This window comes from Equus quagga, chromosome 10 (genome assembly GCF_021613505.1).
Source record: "Equus quagga isolate Etosha38 chromosome 10, UCLA_HA_Equagga_1.0, whole genome shotgun sequence".
Lineage (NCBI taxonomy): Eukaryota > Metazoa > Chordata > Mammalia > Perissodactyla > Equidae > Equus > Equus quagga.
This window is the reverse complement of record NC_060276.1, coordinates 36,690,985-36,712,806: the sequence shown is the minus strand read 5'-3', so window position 1 is coordinate 36,712,806 and position 21,822 is coordinate 36,690,985. Positions and strand designations below refer to the sequence as shown.

General features: G+C 41.0%; 1 protein-coding gene across 1 annotated transcript; it reads right to left on the bottom strand.

Moving 5' to 3' along the window:
- Positions 1-8,008: 8,008 nt before the first annotated feature.
- Positions 8,009-21,563, bottom strand: IRS4 (insulin receptor substrate 4). Its single transcript, XM_046672761.1, has 2 exons — positions 17,768-21,563; positions 8,009-8,095 (listed from the first exon to the last, which is right to left on the bottom strand). The coding sequence occupies exons 1-2, from the start codon at positions 21,561-21,563 to the stop codon at positions 8,091-8,093; spliced, it is 3,801 nt and encodes a 1,266-aa protein (XP_046528717.1). The 3' UTR covers positions 8,009-8,090.
- Positions 21,564-21,822: the final 259 nt, after the last annotated feature.

The window sequence follows — 21,822 nt, the reverse complement described above, 5'->3', positions numbered from 1 at the left end:
AACACAAGCCCTGTGAGTGGGTCCATCCTGGGAATCCCCAAACAGGTCAATAATGGCAGCTGTTTGTAAATGAGGCTTTGAAGGAGCTCCTACCCTGTTCTGCTCCCTCCAGTGGCTGCCAGGTGGTAGGTTTTCACAATGATTAAGGGATATTCGTTTTCTAGGCTACCAAATAGCTGGGGAGGGTCAGATGGGAATAGGTCAAGTTAAAACATCAGGAAGGTCACTGTTCTTACCGAGATTCAAATGTTTTTCTTGCGTAAATACTCCCAGGATTTCTGCAAGATTTTGGTTAATTTCCAGAGTTCTGAAAAAGTTGATTCTAACAATTTTGTCAGTATTCTCCTTGCTTTTATGAGGGAGAGAATTTTCAGAGGTTCTTATATTCCCACTGATGTCTTCAAATATCTTTTCAATACTTATAAATAAGAAAAATAGTTTATAAATTTACCCATATAGTTTCCATTTTCAGTGCACTTCATTCTTTTCTGTAGGTCTATATTTCCATCTTGTTTCATTTTCCATGCATGAGAAATTTTCTTTCTTGAAGAGCAGTCTGTTGGTGATGAATTCCTTCAGTTGTTATATATGTAAAAAGTCTTTATTTTACCTTCAATTTTGAGAGCTCTTTTCACTGGGTATAGCATTCTAGGCAGACTTTTTTTTTCATCCTACTATTACTTTAAAGAAATTGTTCCATTGTTTTCTCAGTTGCACAATTTCCGATGAGAAAGCTACTGTCACCTTTATCTTTTTTCCTCCGTATATAATGTGGTCATGATGTGTTTGAGTATTGTTTCTTCATGTTTTTTGTATTTGGTATTTATTAAACCTCTTGGACCTGTAGATTTGTACTTTTCATCAAATTTGGAAAATTTTTGTCCATTATTTCTTAAAATATTTTTTCTGCCCTTCCTCGTCTCCTGCATGGCCTCCACACGTATACTAGGACACTTGAAGTTGTTCCACATTTCACTAATTCTATGTTAATTTTTGTTACTTCTTTTTTTCCTTTGTGTTTCATACTGAATTGAGTATATTGATATGACTTTAAGTTAAACAGTCTTTTCTTTTTCAATGTCTTATTTGCCATTAATCCCACCCAGTATATTTTTTCATCTCCAAAATTGTAGTTTTCATTTCTAGCAGTTCCATTTGTGTCATTTATATATCTTCCCTTTTTCTACTTAACTTTTTAATATATGTTATAATATAACTATAATAACTGTTTTAATGACCTTGTCTACTAATTCTATCATCTGTGTCATTTCTGGATAAGTTTCCATTGATTTTTCTCTTAATTATTGGTTGTCTTTTTCTGTTTCTTTGCATGCCTAGTAATTTTTTTATTTGATGCCAGACATTGTGATTTTATCTTGTTGGATGTAGGATATTTTGTAATCATATAAATATTCTTTAGTTTTTTTCTGGAACACAATTAAATTATTTGGAAGCTGTTGGTTCCTTTCAGATGTTGCTTGTAAGGTTTGTCAGGGAAGTCTGGAGCAGTGCTCAGTTTAGGACTAATTTTCCCCAATACTGAGGCAAGACCCTTCTGAGTACTCTATCCAATGTCCCGTGAATCTTGAGATTTTCCATTCTGGCTGGTAGGAAAATGTCCTATTTCTGAGCCTGTGTGAGTGCCAACCACTGTTACCTTTAATCCTTTCAGGTGGTTCTTTCTATAGCCTCAGATAATTTTCTCACATACATGAAATGATCAGTATTATGCTGAATTCTCAAGGAGGACCCTCTACAGATCTATGGAGTTCTCTGTCTATGAAATTCCCTTTTCTATGATACTCTAGCCAGTGAATTCCAGCCCCGTTTGCCTCCTTGGACTTAGAAGTCCATCTCTTTAACTCAAGGAATTGGCTTGGATTCCCTGACTCTGCACCATGACCTGAAATTGCTCTCAAACCAGTAAGACAAGACAGTTGTAGGGCTTACCAAGTTTGTTTCTCACCTCTTAGGAATCACTCTCCTTTATTATTTGATGTCTAGTGTCTTGAAAGCCCTTGTTTCATATTTTGAGATTTTTTTTGCTTGTTCAGTTAGGAGGGTAAATCTGATCTATCTTGGTCAGAGGTGGAAGTCTTATATTTTATTGCTTACAATGACTTGGTGCCAGCACAGGGTATATATTCGTTACAACAATAGGTCAAAATCATTCCAGAGTTATTTGTTTACTATGTGGCACATAGGGCTTTCAATGTGGTGTCATCTGATGTGTCTCTTGTAATATGAATATTTGTATTAGAATAGCCTAGTCTTTTGTTTCAGTTGTGATTTAGCAATTGGAGTTTCAGATGAGATATTTTCCTCATTAATTCTAGCAATACAGGGTTTTACTTTATCATAAGTGGGAAAAGTAGAAAAAATTGTTTTAGTCTCTGAATCCACAAAGTGAAATATTGTGAGCACCACTGGTGTAATGAAGACATTTCTTGATGTGGGTAGAGAGTACCAAAACAGGGAGGGAGAAAAGAAAACACAATTTTCAAATCCTATATGGCAACTGTCATTTTTCATGGAGTATCATGGGTCATAAAACTCTAGACTAAGAAGAAATCTATCCAATCATTTCATCCTTTTCACCTACCAGACCACCTATCATGACTTTATAATAGATAAGCTAGACGATTAAAATAACTTCTCCAAGGGAGAGAAGTGGATAAATAGAGAAGTAGTTGGAAGGGTGGTGGGGCCTGCTCTACACCATGTCTAAGATCCCTTGTAATTCCAAACTCAATTCCAAAATATCAGCTTTACACAAAGGGAGAGTCAACTATAGTTTTCTAAGGTGTTAAGAGACTAAACTAGAACCTTGACAACTAAAATGTTGACCAAGTATTACTGTCACATCCCCACAAAAAGACATGGTAGTCTTGCAAAAATGGTCTTTTGCAGTATCTATACCTTACATGGGTTTTATCTACTGTGTGATTAATGTGATATGTTTAGCTTTAATTCTGAGCACTGTCTAAGCACCACCATCAATACGGCCTATCTTCCTGTAATGAGCATAGTCTTAATATAAAGAGGAAAAAAGTAAAACAGCAATGTCAGATATATGGTTTTTAAACTGCTTCTGAGAAAGTTAAAATGAAACAATAACAAAAATCTGAGCATGGATATATTTAACATGGCCATCATGCATTCAATTCTCTGAAAATGATGCAAAAATGTAGAAAATCTTCTTGGGGGTTACAAGTGTGGAAATATAGAATAAACTGTAAGCTTCACATTTTTCTATAGACACTTAGATATCTGCTTTCCATTTCAATATTTCTTTGCACCTTTTGTTATTGAAATGCTAATTCAGATTACTGCCAGTGAAATAGAAGAATTTATAATGGATATTCTGAGATTGAAAAGTCAAGAAGGGGATTGCTTCTAGTTCAGTTCTATAGACCCAAATGTTTAATATTAAGCTAAATCATGGTCTTCTCCTAAATTCTCAGGACTTTTTCTAAGTTTCCCCCATTTATGTAGCACAGCACAGATATTGCTGAAAAATTCCAATGTAGCATGCAACACTGGTTCCTAATTGCTTTAGCATTTATCATGCACAAGAGACAGAAGGGAAATTGTCTCATTTTGTACAGCTTGGTTGCATTTCTTATCTCTGAAGTACACTTAAGCAGCAAACTGGGACTTAAGGTGGCTGCCTGAAAACCAGCATCCATTAACGTGCATGTCTTGGAGGGAAAATGAATTGCTTTTTCTAAAACAGAATACAGTTCAACCTCATTCTGTGCATTAATTTTGCATAATTTCTCTTTTGCACATTTTATAAATTAGGGGATGTGATCTGGCTTACCCACACAAATTTTCATACTCACATTTTCCAGGTTCTGCCTTTGGGCAGTTTTATTTTCAAAACATTAAAAAAAGCATTTTGGTGCATTTCTAAGATGCCCTTTGGGGTCAATTAGCACCTAGTAATATTCTTCTAAGCAGTCACTGGAGGTGCTTAACTAGTGTGTACTTAGGCATGTTGTACCTGAAAAAATCTTCTGAGTAGGTTTTATGCTTTAAAGAAACAGAACCCCTTCACATTCTATAGTAAGCATGTGGTTATTCTGTATGAGACTAGGGGAGTGGAGAAGCTGAAGTTCTGTGCATGCACTCTTCAACGTAAATCTTTCCAGCTAGTGAGTTCTGCTGATTGTCAAAGCAACCACACTGACTATGCCTACTGTTCCAGGAATTCAAGTCCCATTAAGATGTGAATCACCAAATGAGTATACAAAGATCATGTAGACTGATAAGCACAGATATGCATGTCTGTCTTTCAGGGATTGAGATGAATAAAATATGTTTGGGTTATGCCATGACAAAGATTGCCTCCCTTGAAGTGGGGATAAGAATATATATGTATAGGGGCTGGCTCCGTGACCGGGTGGTTAAGTTCGCGTGCTCTGCTGCAGCGGCCCAGGGTTCGGATCTTGGGCATGGACATGGAACCGCTCGTCAGGCCACGCTGAGGCAGCGTCCCACATCCCACAACTAGAAGGACCTGCAACTAAGGTATGCAACTGTGTACAGGGGGGGTTTGGGGAGATAAAGCAGGAAAAAAAAAAAAAAGATTGGCAACAGTTGTTAGCCCAGGTGCCAATCCTAAAAAAAAAAACAGAATATATATGTATACGTGCACATACATTTTATTTACACAGACTCTAAGATGGTCTCTATTGTGGACAGTTTGTAATAATAAAGGCAATCTAATTACACCTTCTCATTGTGATATTGTTTGGCACACAACTTCTCAGATGCTTCAAGTAAGGTCAAGCTGCACAATGAACTCAATTGTCTGCAAATATACAATCCATGTATCTTGTGGATAATATACATGATGTGAGAACTGCCTCCCTGCCCTATGCCCATCTGATTTCACAGATTCCCTCCCTCCCACATTGATCCTCAGGCAAGCATTGATCCCAAAGTCTTATTTACTTTTACTACCCTTCTGTGTGGCAAGGGTGATTTGGTAAAGAATCAAGGAGGCAATTATTTTTCCAGCATTCCATTGAACCCTTGGTTTCTGATAAGGCTGACAATATAATTTGCTAATTTATTCTTGATATTCAATCTGTCCATCCTTCTATACACCATCAATGCAAAAATGTTTGTCTATTCATTGGTGTATTTTCCATGTACCCATATTTGCCTTCCCAGTGATTAAAAATAAGCAAATGAAAAGGGAGTCACTTAAAGGGCAAGAGTAATGACAAGGGAAGGAGACAGAAAAAAAACCTGTGATTTATTACCTTAATCTCCTCGAGTAGTTCCTTCAATATAGGATTCACACATTATCATTATCAACATGAAAACTCAGGTAAGTTCTACACTAGTATCACCACCACATTTGGAGAATCAAGTGTTGATGTATTAACTCTATTGAAAAGCCTCATATTTCTAGGCATAGTAACTTTAACCTAAACTCTAAATTATCCCAACTGCTTTATTCTAGAAAATGCAGTCAATTCAACCACTGAGCAGAAAAATATATTCATAATGAAGTAGAGACGACACTGTTAAGAAAAAATGAGTGTCCACACAAATAACGTTCATGAACACATTTATTGCGAGTAGCTCTACGGAAAGGCAAGTCAGATATATATAAACACTATACAGAGTTGCAAGCTTGTCTCCCAAAACTGCAAATGAGATGTTTACAAAGAAAAGAGAGTATAAGAATATTTACAAAGGAAGACAAAGCCAAAGCAACTCAAAGCAGATCTGAGAAGCAGAAATAGCAAATGTAATGAGCTGTTGGAACTGTAAAGTTTTAGTTTTTAGTGACCAAGTTACTATGTCGGATACCAAATTAAAGATAGAGATCACAGAAAAATCGTTCCATCATTGGTTTTTCTTAACAGCAGCATAAACTGGTAGCTGGAAAGTGATATGTTGGTACACATATTCTAAAAAGATTCTTCCAGCACAATACTGAATAAATTAGTTGTCTCTGTAAACTAAGAAGTAGTGTCAAAAAGATTGCATATTTGTTATGCTGTACCTGTGACTATTTGTACCTGTTACTATTGGTATGTACTGTTGCGTATGAGGTTTCCCATTCATTTATTCAGCAAGTGTTACATCTGTGCTGTACCCTGTCTTCTGGCAGCCCCTGAACCTAATATGCAAATAAAGCAATATAGTATTTTCCCCCAAATAATATTTTCTTTCCACAATTCTGAACGATTATGACTTAACTTACTTGAAAATAAAATGGTGACAGAAGGCTTGAAAAAAGGCTGCCTAAAGAGTGCATTGTTATCATAATGAACAAAAGCCACACTGCATTATTTGATTAGGTTGGGAAAAGAGAAGAGTCTGAAGGAACTGATGAAGTTGATGCCCTGGCAGTGACCAGTAACTGGAGTAGTGATTGGTACTGCAGTCACATCCTCTCCTCAGCACCATTCACAAGGGAAAAAAAAGAGCCCCCCCCCCCTCCTTCGGTTGGTAGGCAAAGAAAAATAATAGAAGTCTACTCACTTCTTCAGAAAAGTTAGCTTAGCAACATGTACTATAAGCCTGCTCGAAGATAGAAGTACACGTTTAAAGACATCAAAATTGAGTGGTGAAAAACTTTAGGTAAATATTACACTACTTCAAAGTTGCACGTTAAATGCGAAGCGATTTTTTTAACAGAGTTACACACAACAGGTACATCTACAATCACATGTATACAGGTACACAAAGGTGTGCATACACACAAATATGTGCACACACACACTAGCATTCGCACACTTATACAGACACTCACACCCATCTTTGATATGATGAGGTTTGCCAGTGATGGTATAAGTCGTGATTTGTGTGCCACCACATAACAAAGCTCTAAGCAAGTTTCAAGACCTTTGTACCTATCCTCTGTGATCACCACCTGTTAGTGTCCTGTTCTCAAAGGTCCAGGTTCCTAAAATCTTAATTCAGTTTCCATCAGAGGCAAGCAAAAACAGGAGGGGGAAGCTTGCTCTGATCTTTTAAAAATTTGGTACGTCTTACATAGGCTCAGTGTCCAAAGTGAAACAAGGCCTTATAAGAGGTTCCTTTTGGCTTAAGTTTTAGTCAGATGATTGACATGTACACACTAATTTCTTGAATATGGGAAACTGATCTCTTTATAGGAGCCCTGGGCATAGGAGGGAGAGTGTGGGTCAAGGAGAGAGCCAGAAAGAGGGAGATAATGGAGGGTGAAAGAGAGGAGGCCCAGAGAGGCAGAGAGGGGCTTTGTCAGGAGACTTTTGCTCTTTTAGGGGGAAAATGTAGGATTCAAAATTTTAAAAAAAATAGTTGTTTTGGAAATGCTCAATTGATTTGCAGGCAGAACATCACACTGTTGTATATGGACAAAGAGATAATCTATTCCTCAGTTCCGCCCTTAAAATGTTGGAAATTCTCGGTCAAGGTATTAGTTTAGTTGACGTTTAATGTGGACAGAATGTTGCAGTTTTTTTAATGAGCAAAAACTGAGATAATCTGTCCTTTGGTTCTGCCTTTAAAATACTGAAAATGTCCCATCAAGATATCAGTTCAGTTGATATTTAATTCCTTGATCAAGAAATGTTTTCATGTATGTACTACACAGAAAAAAAGATTTCAGATCATACCTACCTTCTCATGAACATAACTTTTTTCTTTACCTGCCCTTGTTTAAAAGATTTTCAACATCAAAACTAAATCTAAGTACTACACACCAGTGAAATTGCTATTGGCCACATTCACACATATGTAAATAACATTCTTTTAAAAGAGGGAAAAGAAAGAGTCATGAGCTGCTAACTATTACGATATTTGTTTCTTTTCAAAGAGACAGATTGAGGAAAGAAACCAGAAAACAAAAACATAGTATGAATTTCTCAATTCAAAATCACTGGATCCAAGGGCCGCAGTATGAATGATCTGTATTAGGATCACTCAACTGCCAGCATCCACTTGTAGGCTTTTAGAAATTCAGGTTGCTTTCTATTCAGAAGCCTCTGAATTTTCTTTCTTTTAGGCAGATCTGGAGTAGACAAAGATGAAATTCCATAGACATCACTTTTCTTCTAAAATGTGTTTTTGTGGCAATGTAATCACTCTAGAAAAAAAAGATGACAAAACAGAAGTTATTTTCAAAATTAAAGCGTGAAGTGCTTTCACCCCCACCCTGTTCTAAAACAAAACAAAGCAAAATTGAACTAGTAGTTTTTGAGAGCCATATTGAGGAGACTGCCTTGGCATGGACATGCCTAACTGTGCTGACTGCCTGTGACAAACACCAGCACAAGCCCAGGAAAGGTGCAAGGGTAGTTACTCCTTTTGCCCCCAGGCTGCCACTCTGACATTTCTGGTGGATAGCAGCTTTGTTCATGCATGCACTGTTCTACTTCCTCCCAGGGGGGCCAGCAAGTGAGCCAGGCATTAGGCAGACAAAGAGAATTTTTATCTTCTTCTACATGCTTGATTATACCTTCATCAGCTTATGTGGCACAAGACAAGGGATTTAAGCACAGCCTTGGTGATAGTCTCCAGACTTGATTACTGAATTTCTTCTAAAAGAGTAAAATCATACCTGCAAAGGAGATTTGATTGAAATGCCCATCTGTCTAATAAAAAGAAGTTCTGGTATTACTCTCTTGGCCTTCTGCTTATTGAGAGGGTGCATAATCGGGAGTGGGGCAGAGGAAGGGGGTCTGGTACCTTGAAGAAGGCGCTGGACTGGAGAAGGAATGGGGATAAATGGTCAGCAAATTGATTATGGGATGCTAGTGTTACTTTAAGATCAGGTCACATCAAAGTACCAAGTATTCTATATCATTACAGCCAAAGAATCCATGGAAAGCATCCCCCAGAGTAGGCTTCAAGTACAAGATCTTGCCTTAAACCAGCAGTATACATTTTAACCATTCATTCTTTCATCACAAGTTTTAAAAATGTAACACTTGCAGCTGGATGAAGCATCAAAGGTCTCCATTCCCCTTCCACCTACTTGCGGCTATTAGTCCTGATTCATTGTATAGGGCCACTCCTCCACATTAAAAGATTTTTAAAAAATAAACACCGTAGATTAGTAAAGATATTAAATTTTCCTGTCACCAGTGGGTTTAGGAAATTTTAGATTCTACATGTCTATCAGGTTTAAACAGCATAAAAGGTGTCCACGATAGTCATAGGTAAACTGTGAGAGTGCATATAAGCAACTCAATTATCTGCTGTAAAATTAGGCTAGACTAGCAGCATAGAATTTTGCAGATACTATCAACTAGGTATTTTTAGCAGAAATTTAAGGTTAGAAAGGTATCTCACCTAATTTAATATAAAAATATGTTCATTACAGCACACTGCATGTGCTTTAAAGGGGATTTCTTACTAACCTATACAATATGCTACATTCCATATACATTTTTTCCAGAAAGATACAAATTTATAAAGTTCCATATAACTACCCCATCAACATTATACTAAGCCTGAAATAAGGGGTATCTGTTGCTATTAGAGTTGTTTTGCTTTCTTCTTTACTTCTATTAAATGACAGAGGCTCAACTAAAAATTTGATTTATATTTCAATTGCTTTCCTATACCAGCATTGGGTGAATGCTTGATATTATACTAAAACCTAGCAAATAACGGTGTGATTTCAAGTTTACTTTACAAAATATATTTGTCAACTCTTGATTAACCATGCTGGTGGAAAGGAATAATGCTATCCAAAACAAGATAATCCAAAAATAATTTAATTTGCTTTGGAAATGAATTATGGGAACTTGAGCCACAGATTTACCATTATAATCCTGTTTTACTCAGGCCAATATTAAAATGAGTTTACATTCCCTGAGCTCATTCCAAAGAACAGCATAAGGAAGTAACTCAGAAGCTTGCTGGGTGGCAAAGGAAGGCAATTCAGGATTAAAACTCCATCAGAAACAGTCTGCAAAATGACTACCAAAGGGCTGACAATCATATCTTAGCGCTGTCTCCTGTTGATTTTGATATCATTTCACCACCACAAAAGTAAATGGTGATGTCTTTAATAACATGGGCTGTTTTTGATGTATTATTTCCACTCGATACTGATAGGTTATAAATAATTACTGTATTGGGTATTCTTTCTGATTAATCAAAGATCTTTTTAATGACAAGTTAATTCCACCCCTTTTAACGGGAGGTATGCTCTTCAAGCAATTTTTCTCTACAAGAGAGAAAACCTTAATGGACTCGGATGGGTCAAAACATTTTCCTACTGCTACCCCCAAAACCTGGCAGGTATCATTTTCTTCTCAAAAATGAAAGAAGTAAACTTTTCTGTTTCAATTTGTATAATGATATAAACCTGAACATTAATCTTTAGTATGCTAATAAAGCACACATGACTTCAATATCCCTGGAAATTTGTAGGGCCAGCCGAGAAGGCAGTTCCTCCAGGGCATTCCAGACTTCTTTATATGAATCATAAACATGCCTCTATTACAGTTTGAAGTCCAAAACAGCAATGGCTCCCTTGCCCAGAGAAAGCCAAAACTATAACAATATATCCAGTTATTCTCTCATTCTCTTTCCACTCTCCCCAATCTCATTGCCTTACTTATCTTTTCAACCCCAATTTTCCTAGAACTCAAAAAAATATTTTTCAAATTCTTTTGAAAATTCCTTACTCTGTTTATTAGTCAACATACCATCCCTGCAGTCGACTGATGATCACACGAGCAGCGGCAACCAAGTAAAGCATTGAAGGCAAAGGAAAGGAAATGAAGAGAAATGGAAGCATATACCTCAAAGATGAATGTATAATGATACAGTTATACTATTTAGTTTAGCATTGCCTCTGGCTTATAGATTGATTTTTCCCCCCATAAGAATAGATCATCACACCTTTCTGTGACCTCTGAATGTAAAGGAGGATGATTCTCTAGGACTTAATAAAAATCTAAGTGCTGTCCCTCAAGGGTGAAAACTAGCAATAATTGCTGCTAGTTTTTACAACACCAATCATACCAGACTATTGTCTCCTCCATAGATCAGAAGATTAAATATGTTTCTCTCCATGGTGGCAAGAGTTTTGTGACAGAATAGTCAAAAGAATCTGCAAGGGAAATGGATAGCAGTTGTAAACCTCCATCTCCTCAAAGGTCAGCTCAATTGTTTCACACTTGCCCTTCACTAGTGGGCCCTGGACCACTTATGCAAGTTCATTCCAGTCTTGATTATCTGGATACAAACTATATGGGGATCAGCCACAGGATTTTCATCCCAGGTCAGCTTCTCTACTACCTCCCAACACACACTTGGGCCACTTCACTCTGCTGCCTAGTTACTGCAGACTTAAAGAATGCAAGTTACTAGAATTCTAATATAGGCAGTCTACAATTTACAAAAGAGACATATTCCAAGGCTCATTGTTTAGTTGAAACTCAGAATAAATTATTCCATAGAAACAGTGCTATAAATAAATGGTGGATAGGTTCATAGGTTTGTCTACACACGCCTCTATCAAACCTAATGTAGTTCCTGAACTAACAGAGGAACTACTTTGACTACACCCGACCGTCATTTATAACATCATTTCTGTGGGAAGATGTATTTGAAGTTTCAACTTGGAACTCCAGGAAAATATCCCTTCTAGCCATGGCAATAGGAATAGTGTCCCCTAAACTCAAGCAGCTAGAATAATTAGGGACAGGGTGACTGTGGAAAGGAAACTATGTAAGAGCTTCAGCCACAATAAGCAGTCCTTCATGGGAGAGGGCAGGTCTGAGGGTGCGGACAGTGTTGGTATGCCTTCAAGGCTCGAGGCACAACTTATGAAAAAGCAGGAATTAAAAATCACATTTATTGGTCAGACTTTCAAGGGCACCATGGGTGTACATGTGAATAATTTTCAAGATGAACTTAGAGACTTCATTGATATTCTCTCTAAGTTTCAAGTCTAAAAGTAGAAAATTAGTAATCATAGAGAGGCAAATTATATAAATTGTGAAAACAAGCTAAAGAGACTACAGTTTATGGGGAATTGGATATTGAGTAAATCCAGAAGGTCTGGCTAGCATCAAACATATCGTGGTCAATCCAACCATGAAAATAGCTTTAAACACCATCCCAGCTGCCTCTGTGCCAACAACTGAGAGTAGAGCAGGCAGCATAGCCTTGGACCTGCAGAATAGGGAGCCCTGCAAGGAAGGCTGTTCCTGCAAGTTAAGCCCAAGCAGGCTGCGAACTAGGAACGAGCAACATCTGGGGGTATAAGTCCTCCACAGGCCCCATGGGACTCCCAGAGTGACCCTTGCCTTTTCAGCCACGGAAACCAGCCAAGGGCATGTTTTCCTGAAATTAGGGACACAAGTTCGGCAAAGGGCACATGAGGGTAAGACTCACATAATACAACCAACGCAATGCTAAGCAATAAGAGGTGTCAAGAAACTAGGGAAAAATAGCAATAACTTTCTCATTTCACTAAATAAATATTTAAGTACATATTTTCCATTAGTTCTAAAAGTAATTAAATCCTCAGCCAGAAATTGTAAGGTGCCCTTTCTTAAAAAGAATCTAAAATAGGATATATGTCTATATATTTTTTTAAATCTTTAAAAATTCATATTTCTCAAGTGTTCAGCCTACATTTCCAGAAGAAGATGGAAATGTAAGGCCTGTAGCTGCACAAGTGTAGTGCACAAGCTGTAGTGCAGCATTGCTAGAGAATATATTTTGAGTTCATACGGCAAGCACATTATCTTGGCAATTTTATCAATAGCTTTAAAGTTAGCAATCTGATAGTTGTGGTAAAACCTGAATGTGTTATAATGTATTCATTTCATTATTATAAAAGGTAGCCTTTTTAATCTCTCATTTTTCACTCAGGACCAAGTAATGTTTTCCATTAAATGATCCTCACCATCTAAGAGCCTGGCAGCACCTCTTAGACAAAACATACTGCAGGCTTTCATTAAACATTTTACAAAAGCTATTTTCCAATACTGCCAATAAAGTGTCTGGGCTATTTTTACATAGTCTTAAAACACTAAAAAAAAATGGTGCTAAACAAAATGAATTTAATTTTAAGTGAGGATTTTTATGTCCCAAGGACAGGATTTGATTTTCAAGGCTTCTAAAATCTACCTGCCTGACTGTCAGAAGCAGGTCTGCTTTTTAAACAAATAAAGAGCATCTATTTCTACAGTGCTTTTTCTTCCACCTGTCTCAATTTATCCTGTTTTGCCCATTGTGATGGTTTAGATTGGAATGTCAGATTTTATACATATGGATAAAGTGAAATTAAAAGACTTTTTTGCTGTAAGTGGTAAATGCAAAGTGGCAAATGCCAATGGATTATTAAGAAAACCAAAGATATCTAACTTCAGTTAAGGAAATGACCATTAATGGAAGTTTACTGAATGCACCCTCCTTTTCATTTTTGTTCCTTTCAATGTTTCTGTGGGACCCAAAGAGATACACACACTATTTGCGTTTGGGAGGTAAAGATTAGCAAACTCCTCCCTAGACCAGATCTAAAACTTTCAATTCCAGTACAGGTCAAATTCTTTTATTCTAAGAGCCATGGCAAACAGTTCAATATAATGAAAATTACCCAAGCTCTGGCAGATGGTTCACAGTTACAACGGTCTGAATGAGTTACAACAAAATTTGCTACTATCAAATTCAAGAAAATTTGTAACATCCCCCAATTCTTGCCTATATAATAATCTTTCATCAATAGGAAAACAACAGATTGAACATCTGATTAAAGGGCAGTGTGGAGTGCTGGGTGGAGCAGGGGACTTGAAATCAGATGTATGGGTTTGATTTTCAGCTCTGCCACTTACCTCTTGGACCATGGGAAGACTCTTCTGTTCCAGCACCTACCGTCCTCCAGTATAACAATGGATGTGAATGTGCTTTGCAAATTATAAGGCAGTATGCAACTGTAAAGCACTCCCTTAATCAACAAGTTGACAGTTTAACAACTCCTTTTAAATCACGCACAATATTCCTTACTTCTCCCTGTACTGGTTACCCTCACCTGTTCCAACACAAAAATTTCGGGCCACGCTAAGAAGCCCGCATTTGTTCTGAAAACAGCTCCCTGCCGATGACTCCAAGGTATTTTGGTTCACGTTTGGTGATTAGGGAGAGAAAAAGAAAGTAAGTGAACTTGTTTGAGGTTTTATGCATGTGTGATAATTCTGCTACGCTCAATTAAAGTCTTGGTCCTTGTTTACAGATGTTTTGCTAATGGCCGAAATTTTTACCTTGGAAATATCACTCTTAGAATGAATGCAAATGAATAATGATTGCCAACAACTTTAGTTAACTTTAACTGAATGAAGTTCTCCTTCATTGTTATAGGCCAAATACCTGACTCCAAACAACTGTCCAATTTTTTTTGAGGCTGGGTGAATATGGCCGAAAATAAGTCACTCATTAATGGTGACTGAGAAAACTCTGCTACATGGAGATTTTATTCTAGCAATTTATAATAAATCCAATACAACAAAAACAGTTTGCTCTCAGCGTCTATAATTTATAGCAAGAGGATTTAGCAGTAGTGCACTGGAAAGAAGCTTACATTTCCTTCATGTTAATAACCCAGTCTGAACTCTCAAAAGGTAATTACTACAGATTTTTTTTGTGCTTTTTAATACCAAATGCTATCACAACACTACTAATTTGACTGACCAATTCTCTGACTCCTCCTAGAGCTGCCCTTATCCTCTTATCTCTGGAATGGAAAAATCAGTGAATTTTTCAACTTAAGTCATTTCAAACTGAATTCTACATCAGATACAGCAGTTAAAAAGGCAAAAATGCACACAGGGGTCAAGAGTCAGACTAAACCATATAAGAAACTATGTTCTCCTCCTAAAAGCTAATGCTTATAACCCACATGTTTAAAATGTGGACTTCATAATTTTTAAATTCTTTTATTTATAAAAAAGTCAAGTCCAGGTTATATTTTTGGGTGCTTCTTTCTAACTGTCTTGAACAAATGGCTTTAAAATGCTTATATGCAATGTGACTGTAGGTAAGTGAGATTATATATTAATTTTGTGTAACGTGCACAAAGCTGTCTCACTACCTTAAAATCTCACTTCATTTCACTTAAGTTATAAAGAGGTCCCAACTATAAAGATCCCAACTCTGAATAACCATGTAAATTATTTTAAACGAAAGACTAACTAAAAAGTGGGATTTGAGGAGGGCAGAGAACTTTAATTTAGCTTTGTGTTTCCAAAGGTAATAATAATAATAACAATGACAACAATGATAACAGTTGTATAATAATTCACCTGCAACCCTTACTATGTGCCAGGCACTGTTCTAAGCACTTGCCATAAAACTACCCTCTGTGATACATAACTCCTAATAAAATCTGTGCCTTTGTTCCTTTGTCAAAGCATATTTTTTGTTTTCTAACATGATATATATTTTTAAATGTGAGATAGGAGGGTGAAGAGAGATCAGAAATGGGGGAAAATTATTCTATGGCTTTATAGTCAAAAAGTGATCAGAATTATGTAGCCTGTAGTTAACACCTCACAGACAACATTCTAACATATCAACTTACTTACATTAAAATGGTAACAAAAGTCATTTCCTGCAATGGGTTCTTTCTATATATCCTTCTTTTTATATGTCTCAGCAAATTATGTGCCTCAATCACCATCAGGACCACCCATTTTTGTAAGAAACTAAATAATCAGTTGAAACTGTTCAAACTTCAGTGTTAATCCAATGACAAACTAAAAATATCTTATATTTGTAAAGTGCTTTAAAGTTCCAAAGGGCTTCGACATTCATTCTTTTATTTCAAGCTCACTCAATAAAGGCAGGAATTTCCTCCATGAACGATACATTCAGAGAACATTAAATCTCCAATGTAGCTACGAAGTCATTTAAAGTTATTTATAAATCAGTAACTTATGCCAAAATAATGATAATTAAATCTAGATAATCCTTGAGAAGTCAGGGTTTATTTAAGGAACAAGAAGATTTCACTAATTATAATCTTTGCCTAAACAAAAAGTTTTGGAAAGTGCAGGCAAACATCTATGAAAACTTGTCCTTTCCAAAGTACCATGGGGACACAGGCAGCTATGGAATACCTACATCAATATCATAAACGATGTCTTCAGCAGTTAGGCTCAAATAATAGCTTGAGACCAATTTCCAGGTGTACTTCACAGAATTAAATTCTTGGAAATATAATTACACATTTTAAATTCATGGTTCTGGTAGGAGTGGCGATCCGTATGTGCCTGCGTGTTGGGGGGAGCTCACAATTTAAAGGAGATCTGAAGTGCATCCTTTGGCAAGCCAAAGCACCCTTTTGTCGTTTTAACGATCACTCTTGAATATGTCCGTGCCGCAAATGTGAGTTTTTGTATGGCAAGTTTTCTAAAGCAGGGGGAGGAAGGGAGGAGGGCTACACCTGCACTAAATAGGGAGCTTGTTAGGTGACTGTTGTGATCAGTCCCCGACTTGTTCTGCCTGATCAAGCACAGTGGGCAGAGATCCAATCACAAAAGCATTCCACAAAGCAAGCAAAGCAAAAATCTCCACTAAACTGACTACTGGAATGAAAACTGCTGGGGTCCATCCCTTCCCTTCACTGAGAAAGAAGCACATTCTACTCAAGAGGGAAGGCAGTTGAGACTATGGAGACATCATCTTCCAAAATCATTTCTTAAGAATGTCTCCAGACACACTGATAACAACATTGCACAATGTACACAGTAGATCTACTCGAAGTCTTATTTCCAGGTCTGGCACCTCCTACTCTTCCTTCTCCTTTGGGAAAGCAACCCTTTAGAAAATGTTCGCTGTTCCAGGGCAGGCTGCCCCGGGGTCAGGTCTTCCTCCAGCCTTATTATCTTGCTTTCCTGGATTTCCCAGAAAACACACCAATTAGACGTTTTAAATGCTTTTTAAAGCTTTCAAACAATATTCATACCCATTATCAAGTTGTCACCATACCCTCTTTTGGGGAGCTACATGAAGAAAATGAGGCACAGTGAAGGTGACTTGCCTGTCACTACTAATGACAGAGGAAAGGAATACTCGAGGTTTCTGGCAATTTATCCTGTGTAAAAACAAAACAAATCAACACAAAAATACATTCCAGAGCCAAATACTCTCTTCTTTTCATCACCTGTTGTTTTGGATTATTTATATTTTGTTCCCTCCAGACAATCATGCTAACAATCGAGATTTAACTTTCTTGGCAAATCACAGCAAACTAGCATAACAATGACTGCTTTTTAAAAAGTAACTCAGAGGAGAAAGTCATTCTCGCTGAAATGTTAATGGTTTATTAATACTGCTTAATATTCTGTGCTCTTAGTAAAATTCCTACAGTTAAACATGGGCATTTGTAGAAAAGTAGCTTTTATTTCTTGACTTGAAAATGAATTGATGGGATTCAGTTAACGATGTCCTGTTTGTACAAATCATTAAGTGTTAGGGACGGATCTTTGAAAGCATGCTCATGATATAGCTCCTTAAGTTTTAACTACTCCTACAAAGTAGAACCAATGTTTAAATAAATGATCATCAGTTCTTTCCAGATAAAGAAACTTATGATTAGATTAAAACTTACATATTCGCAAAGATCGCAAAGTATTGCAGGAATAATTAAAAGTGAATTCTATTTTCCACGCCAAATAGGCACCAGTTACTGAAATACTGACTGACTTTTTCTCAACATTGTAGACACAGTAGCGCATGAATACATTAACCAATAACCATTAACTTTAGAAAAATGAATTCTAAAATTACCAACCTCTTCGGGGAGAGTCGAACTTCTTGTTGTCAGATCTGGCGAAGTCCATTCTCACGTATGTGTCGTCGTCGTCGTCAGAATCTTCTTGCTCGGGGGGTCTCGGCATCTGGCGGCGAGGTGGTGTGGGGGGGACGGCAGCTGCAGCCGCAGCCTCGCCAGTCCCGTCCTCATCTCCGTCAAGGTCTGAAGATGGGTTTTGGGCTCTAGGGTTCGAGCCACTGGCAACGTCTTGGGCCCCCATTACTGCTTCGGCATCAGCAGCATTAGCAACAGGTTGGAACCAGCGGACGGAGGCGGAGTCAAATCCAGCGGCGGCCTCGAAGCCCGAGGCAGCTGCGCCGATGCCCGGGGCCGCAGCGAGGGCGGAGGCGGCGGCTAAAGCCCGGCCCACGCCTAAGGTTGGCGCAGCGGCCAAAGCGGCGGCCGAGGCTAAGGAGGCGGAGAGGTCTCTCTCCAGGCTGTCGGTTGGGAAAGCTGAGACAGCGGCTCTGGTGGATGCAAAGAAACCTTGCGAACGGCTTTGTGGACGTCTTCTCTCTAGCTCTTCTTCCAGCAGCAGCCTAGCTACAGGTGGTGGTTCAGAGCATCGGCTGGGAGAAAGAGAAATGTCCATACAGCACTCAGAAAATGGGTCGACCACATAGATTCGACCTGTTTCAGCATCATAGCGAATGGCACGGTCAGCAAAAGGCACGGCTGGTATCATTGCTGGGTTGAACATCACTTCAATGTAGTCCCCCTCTTCCTCATTAGCATTGCTCCCTGTAGCACTGGGAGGAAGAGGCAGAAGTGGCCACCTAGCACCGTCCAGAAAGAGAGGGTTGGCACCTGGAATAGCTCTTAAAAGATGTGAGAGGTCGTTTCCTGGATTTGGAAATGGCACTCCGAACTCAACATTCACGTAATTAGAAAAGACTGACCGTCTGGGGTCAGCAATTATGCCCCACAAACCTGGCAGTCCTTGAGTAGAGGGTGCTGGTGTATTGCTATCTCTTTTAGTGAAGTCAACGTTGACGTAGCCACTAGAGCTGTCAGCTTCTCTCTGCTCACGTGTGGGCTTTTGTGGTTTTGGCTTGATTTTATGTCCTTTTGTAATAAAAGAAAGTCGGTTAGGTCTCTTAGCCTTGATCTTGGGGGGGCTCTCATCTGAAGGCTTTGAAGGTGACCCCCCATCTCCAGGCTTTGAGAATGACTGCTCAACTGAAGGCTTTGAAGCTGCATCTTTGGGGTCCCCCTGAGATGAGGATTCTTTGTCCAGGCCCTTCCCCAGTAATTTGCCAGGTAACATTGGAACATACTCACTGTGGTCACTCTGGCCCAACGGGGAGCTCTGAAGTGGATTTGGCAGAGAGAAGTAGGAGCTCCAACTTTTGGAGGAAGAGCCTCCCTGAGGATTTCTGGGGTTTTTTGGAATTGCACCGGCTCCAGGAGCCATAAACATGTAGTCACTGTCGCTGTCGTTATCCTTTGAGTCATCCTCTTTCTCAGGATCTGGTGCTTTTGGAGGATTTGGGGCAGAGGGTGGGCTCACCCTGGGAAACATCATCATGTACCCTCTTGAATCTTCAAAAGGTGATCGAGAATGGCGCTTTTCTGAAGCAGAGACGTTTTGAGGAGCCATTGGCATATAATCACTGGAGCTTGCGAGAGGGGCAGCCACCCCTGGCCTCATTGGCACGTATGGGTCATCCTCATCTTCATCAAAAGCTCTGACTCTGTGGGGACCCCGAGCTGCATCTTCGGGGCTCTCTACATCTTTGACTTCTTTGGCTTCTTTGCGTTCTTTTGTGGCTCCTCTGTCAGCACAAAAATAAAGTCGGAACCTTCCCCCGGACTTCCCTTTTCCACCTGTTGCTCCAGCTGGCGGAGGTGGAGGTGGAGGTGGTGGAGGTGGTGGCATTTGCTGTTGCTTGCTTTGAGTTAATTTGCCAAAGTAGGATCTTTTCTTCAGAGATTTTCCACGTTCACCATTGCCATCAGAGCCTTTCCCACTTCCTGAGCCTTTGCCCCCTCCAGAGTTCTTGCCGCCGCCTGAGCCATGGCCATCTCCAGGTCCCTGGCCACTGCCTGAGCCGTGCCCACCTCCAGCTCCCTGGCCACCACCTGAGCCATGACCACCTGTGGTGCCTTGGCCATCTCCTGAGCACTGGTTTCCTCCTGCACCTTGGCCCCCTGACCCCTGGCCGCCACTTGAGCCCTGGCCACCTCCGGAGCCCTGCCCTCCACCTGAGCACTGGTTTCCATCTGAGCCCTGGCTACTGGAGCCTTGGCCACTTGAGCCCTGGCCACCTCCTGAGCCTCGGCCATTTCCTGAGCCCCAATTGTTCATGGGCATGTAGTCGCCTCCATTTCCTTCCTGACCCTCTTTGCCCTCAGGATTGCCTTCCTCCCCAGAGTTACCAGAGCCAGAACCAGATGCTTCTGGAGACAGGCAAGTTCCAAGGTTGGGGGCTTCTGCAGGGCGCGGAGCACGCACCGGGTTGGGTGCTAAGTGGCGAAAACAGCTGGCTGGCACTGAAACTGCTCTCCTGGACCTGCGTGCTCTGGGCACGTACAGTCTTCCTCTCCTCGAGGGGTGTACAGGCTCGCTGGGTGTTATGTAGCGCCTGGTGAGGAGCATTTCGTCTTCCCCGTCACCGATGGCCCTGAGGTGGCAAAACTGCTCAAAGCGGGACCTTCTGAGCCAGCCGCTGGGCTCCAGCGGCAGCACGTCCAGGTGCCTCCTAGCGGACAGCAGGGTTAACAGGTGGGCGCCGATGCTGATGCTGTAGCTGCGGCAGCGGGCTCTGTACTCGTCTGCACACAAGGCTCTCATCTTCTCCAAAAACAGCTCATGCATGTTTTGGGCCACTACACAGTCATCAACCTGCATCCAGAGCTCCCCCGGACCGATGACGGTGGACCTGCCGACTTCCAAGAAGAAATACTGCTCTGAGTGCCCGCAGCGACGGATGCTCAGGAGCTGGACAACCACGCTGGCCACCTCGGTATTCAGCCTCACAAACACAACCTCCTCGTCGGTAAGACAGAGCCGGAACACGCCGCTCAGCTCTTTTCTGTGCCCCAGCCCCCTGGGTTTGACTACTACCTGCCACACATCTTTGTAGAAGGGTGGCTCCGCCGCCGCTGCAGCCGCCAGCGCCGCCGGCTCTCCATCCGGCTGCGCGCCGGGCGTGCCGCAGCGGCGGCGCTTGCTCTCGAGGATGAGGCGGCTGAGCAGCAAGTACCAGCTCTCTTGCTCCGACTCGTTCTCGGCCACCATCGCGAAATACTCGTCTTGGGTGAAAAGGGCAATGAGGTGTCGGTACCTTGCGTCGGCTCGCTGGCTCACCGAGAAGCACTGGTACAAGGTGATCACGCGCCGCGGTGGGATGAGCGCGGGGACCGCGGCGCCAGAGGCGGCCGCCGCTGCTGCAGCCGCCGCGGCGCGGACACTGTGCCGGAACTTCCTGGCATTTTCGTAGTATTCCAGCCGAGCTGGGGCGTCGGCGGTCTCGAGTTTGAGCACGAAGTAGCGCCTGTGCCCATGCTTCTGCTTCCGCAGGTATCCGCGTTTGCAGACTTCGTCCCCGACGGGGAGGTCCTCCTCATCGGACTCGGAGTCTGACCGGGAGCCAGTGGCCGTAGAGAGCCACATGGCTCCCGGACAGGACGACCCGGTCCCAATGAGTGCGGTCGGGGTTCCCGAGGAAAGAAGTGGGGTGGTCGCCACCGCAGCTAGAGCTGCTGCTGTTGCCGCTGCTGCAGCTCTCCCTCTCCTTGTCGCTTGGTCGCGAGCAGAGGAGCAACTCGCCATGGTGATGCACGATGGTTTTAAGGTGAGCGAGGGGGAGGGGGGGTCGGTGAAGGGAGGGTTTGGGGAAGAGGCCGTCTACCCCTGTCCGCCCGCCCCAGCCCCCTCCCGCTTCGGCCCGCGCCCCCGCCCACTCCACTCAGCGCGGCCGGCGGCAGGCAAAACAACACGTGACCGCTGCCTCACGCGGCGGCCGCGGCGGCTCCTGCTACCGGCGCAGTGGAGGGGCTCGAGCTGCCGCTAGTAGAGGTGTGCAAGGGAG

What these genes read in the sequence shown, in the direction of transcription:
- IRS4 (XM_046672761.1), bottom strand. Translation starts at nt 21,563, where the DNA reads ATGGCGAGTTGCTCCTCTGCTCGCGACCAAGCGACAAGGAGAGGGAGA.